The sequence below is a fragment of the Colobus angolensis genome, unplaced genomic scaffold (assembly GCF_000951035.1).
Source record: "Colobus angolensis palliatus isolate OR3802 unplaced genomic scaffold, Cang.pa_1.0 Scaffold41, whole genome shotgun sequence".
NCBI classification, from domain to species: Eukaryota; Metazoa; Chordata; class Mammalia; order Primates; family Cercopithecidae; genus Colobus; species Colobus angolensis.
Window position 1 is genome coordinate 6,883,412 of NW_012117488.1, and position 2,771 is coordinate 6,886,182.

The following is a 2,771-nucleotide window of genomic DNA, read 5'->3' on the forward strand; positions in this document are numbered from 1 at the left end:
ACAGTTGCTTCTATTAAATACTTCAGAGATTATTTCACAAATGCATTTCTTTAAGCAGCCTAGCATTAGAAACAAGTTGATCTAATGTCAAATATAAGTTCTGCCTCTTAGTTGTAATGCTGCTTCTCTAAGCCTCGGTTTTCCTACATTGTAATGAGCTGAGGGTTAAATAACGTGTGAAAACATCCAACACATTAGACAGGTAGTGATATCTCCTCAGACGGCTTCATGACTCTTGTCATTAACTGTATTTGGATTCAAATGCAGGTTTAGAGAGAGCTGAATTTAGGAGTCTCTGTCATTTTTTTTTTCCAAGACATTTATGTTAAATACTGGGTCATATATGCATAAGACACAGCACAGTAATGATTCGGATGCGGCTCCCTCTGGAAATCAAACTGAAGACTACTTGCCTGAGCATCTAAAGCCATTGTAAGGTGGTAGCCTTTCCTCTTCATCTCTCTCCACTTGTAGGTTATTTCTGATGTTGAAGAAGACGCCGGAGAACTGAGCAGAGAGAGTATGTGGGATCTTTCCTGTGAAACTGTGAGAGAGCAGCTTACCAACAGCATCAGAAAACAGTGGAGAATTTTGAAAAGTCATGTAGAAAAACTTGATAACCAAGGTAACCACTGCTTCTCTGCATGTAAAGTGAGTTGTGACATTTGGTAAGGTGTTGATTTTCAGTCACTTAGAAAGCTACATCTGTAGGCTTAGAGCTAAAGTACTATACTTCAGTTTGGTGGTTTGAAAGCAAGATTTTGCATACATTTATTTTTTCATTTTATTTTATTTTACTTTCTGACACAGAACCTTGCTCTGTCACCCAGGCTGGAGTGCAGTGGTGTGATCTCGGCTCACTGTAACCTCCGCCTCCCGGGTTCAAGGATTTCTCCTGCCTCAGCCTCCTGAGCAGCTAGGACTATAGGCGCGCATCACAGCCAGCTAATTTTTTGGTGTGTTTTTAGTAGAGATGGAGTTTCGCTGTGTTGGCCAGGCTCATCTTGAACTCCTGGCCTCAAGTGATTTACCTGCCTTGGCCTCCCCGAAGTGTCCAGATTACAGGTGTGAGCCACAGTGCACAGCCGAGATTTTACATACATTTAGATGTGAGGTTTGAACCTCACTGAGAAAAATACGCTTTGGTCTCAGTGAATGTTTGAAAAGAGGACATCATGGATCCATCTGCTCTGGATGCAGTATATAATAGAATCAAGATAACTGAGTCGGGATAAAAGACTACACATTGGATATAGTATATACTGCTTGGGTGATGGGTGCACCAAAATCTCAGAAATCACCACTAAAGATCTTATTCATGTAACCACACACCACCTGTTGCCCCCCAAAAAAGAGAGAAAACTGGGTCTCTTTTACTGACTCTCAAAAAATCAAGAAATATTTATCATAGTATAGATAGGAACCTTTTGCTTATTTCTAGATGCTTGCAGATTACTGTGTTCCTAGTAATTCACTTAAAATTATTTTTAAAATAATAGATGTTTAATGCAAAATATTAATTTAGAAGTATATAAAGTAGAATATCCAGGTCTCCATTCCGTACATATAACACTTAACAGTTTGGTGCATATTTTTCTAGACTTTCCTCTATGGATTTGCAAGATACTTATTTTACAAAAATTTTTAAAAATTGAATATCACCTATATTTTTCTTTAGTGTGCTTTTTTCACTTTATTATTTCAGACATTATTCTTTTTCCTTATACATAGCTCTACATTGATGAATATATTCTTAATATTTTCTACTTGGTAAAGTTTGCTTTTAAATTAGGAAAATGAAGATTTCTGCTCAGTAAATGAAACCTATTTAAAGAAAAAATTTAAATTGTCAAAATATGAACTCAATGCCATTGTGTTAAGTAGTAAAGAGCAATCAGCAAAATTATTATTACAACACCAAAATGAATATACTCGAGATTTTGTTCATTTGAGTCAGTGCTGTCTACTAGCAAACAGCAAGCGTGTTTGGACTTCGTGTTTGTTGAATTTAATATTTGAGAGCAAGATTTGTGACACGTCATTGATCTTTGAAGCAGTGTCAACAGAAACATAATGATTTTATTTTTCTTTTCTCTGAATATGGCCATTTTGTCTGTTTTTAATTAGGACATAATCTTGAATAAATATGGATTACAAATTAAATGTTGGCTAAATAGAGCTCCATTTGTAAGCATATCATTTAGTCTTAAAATTGTACAAATGTATAATTGTCATGAACTCCTGTAGTTGCTGTGCTTCTTAAAAATTTTTTATAATGTTAAAATAATATAAATGTAATTTTGTTATAGCTTATGAAATTTTAAAAAGCCAAAGGACGTAACTACTTTTTAGAAAACCTATAAAATTCCAGAAAGATAAAAGTTCTGAGAGCCCTTGTTTTAAATTTAAAGATATGTGCAAAAACACTGTAAACTAAATGGTGGCTATAAAACCTGTGTCAACTTACTGATTTTGTCTTAGTTTCAAAGGTACACCTGGAAGGTTTTAATGATGAAGATGTAATCTCACGACAAGACCACGAACAAGAAACTGAAAAACTTGAGTTAGAAATTCAGCAGTGTAAAGAAATGATTAAAACTCAGCAACAGCTTTTGCAGGTGAATATGAATTACCTTTTAAAACTGTTCTCCATGAAAAGCCAGAGTTGTGCTGAACCTCAGCAGATTTGTATTCCTTTATTTCATAAGTCCCTGGTATTTGACAGTTTTCTAGTCTACATTCCCTGGTAACAGATACGTTGTGTACCATTC

At 35.1% G+C, this 2,771-nt stretch overlaps 1 protein-coding gene across 1 annotated transcript in view; it reads left to right on the forward strand.

Moving 5' to 3' along the window:
* SSX2IP (synovial sarcoma, X breakpoint 2 interacting protein) overlaps positions 1 to 2,771 on the forward strand; it is a 40,436-nt gene that overhangs the window by 24,666 nt on the left and 12,999 nt on the right. The window contains exons 9-10 of the mRNA XM_011956195.1: positions 475 to 625; positions 2,482 to 2,618. Coding sequence (XP_011811585.1) covers positions 475 to 625; positions 2,482 to 2,618 — 288 coding nt within the window. The remainder of the gene's footprint in view (positions 1 to 474; positions 626 to 2,481; positions 2,619 to 2,771) is intronic.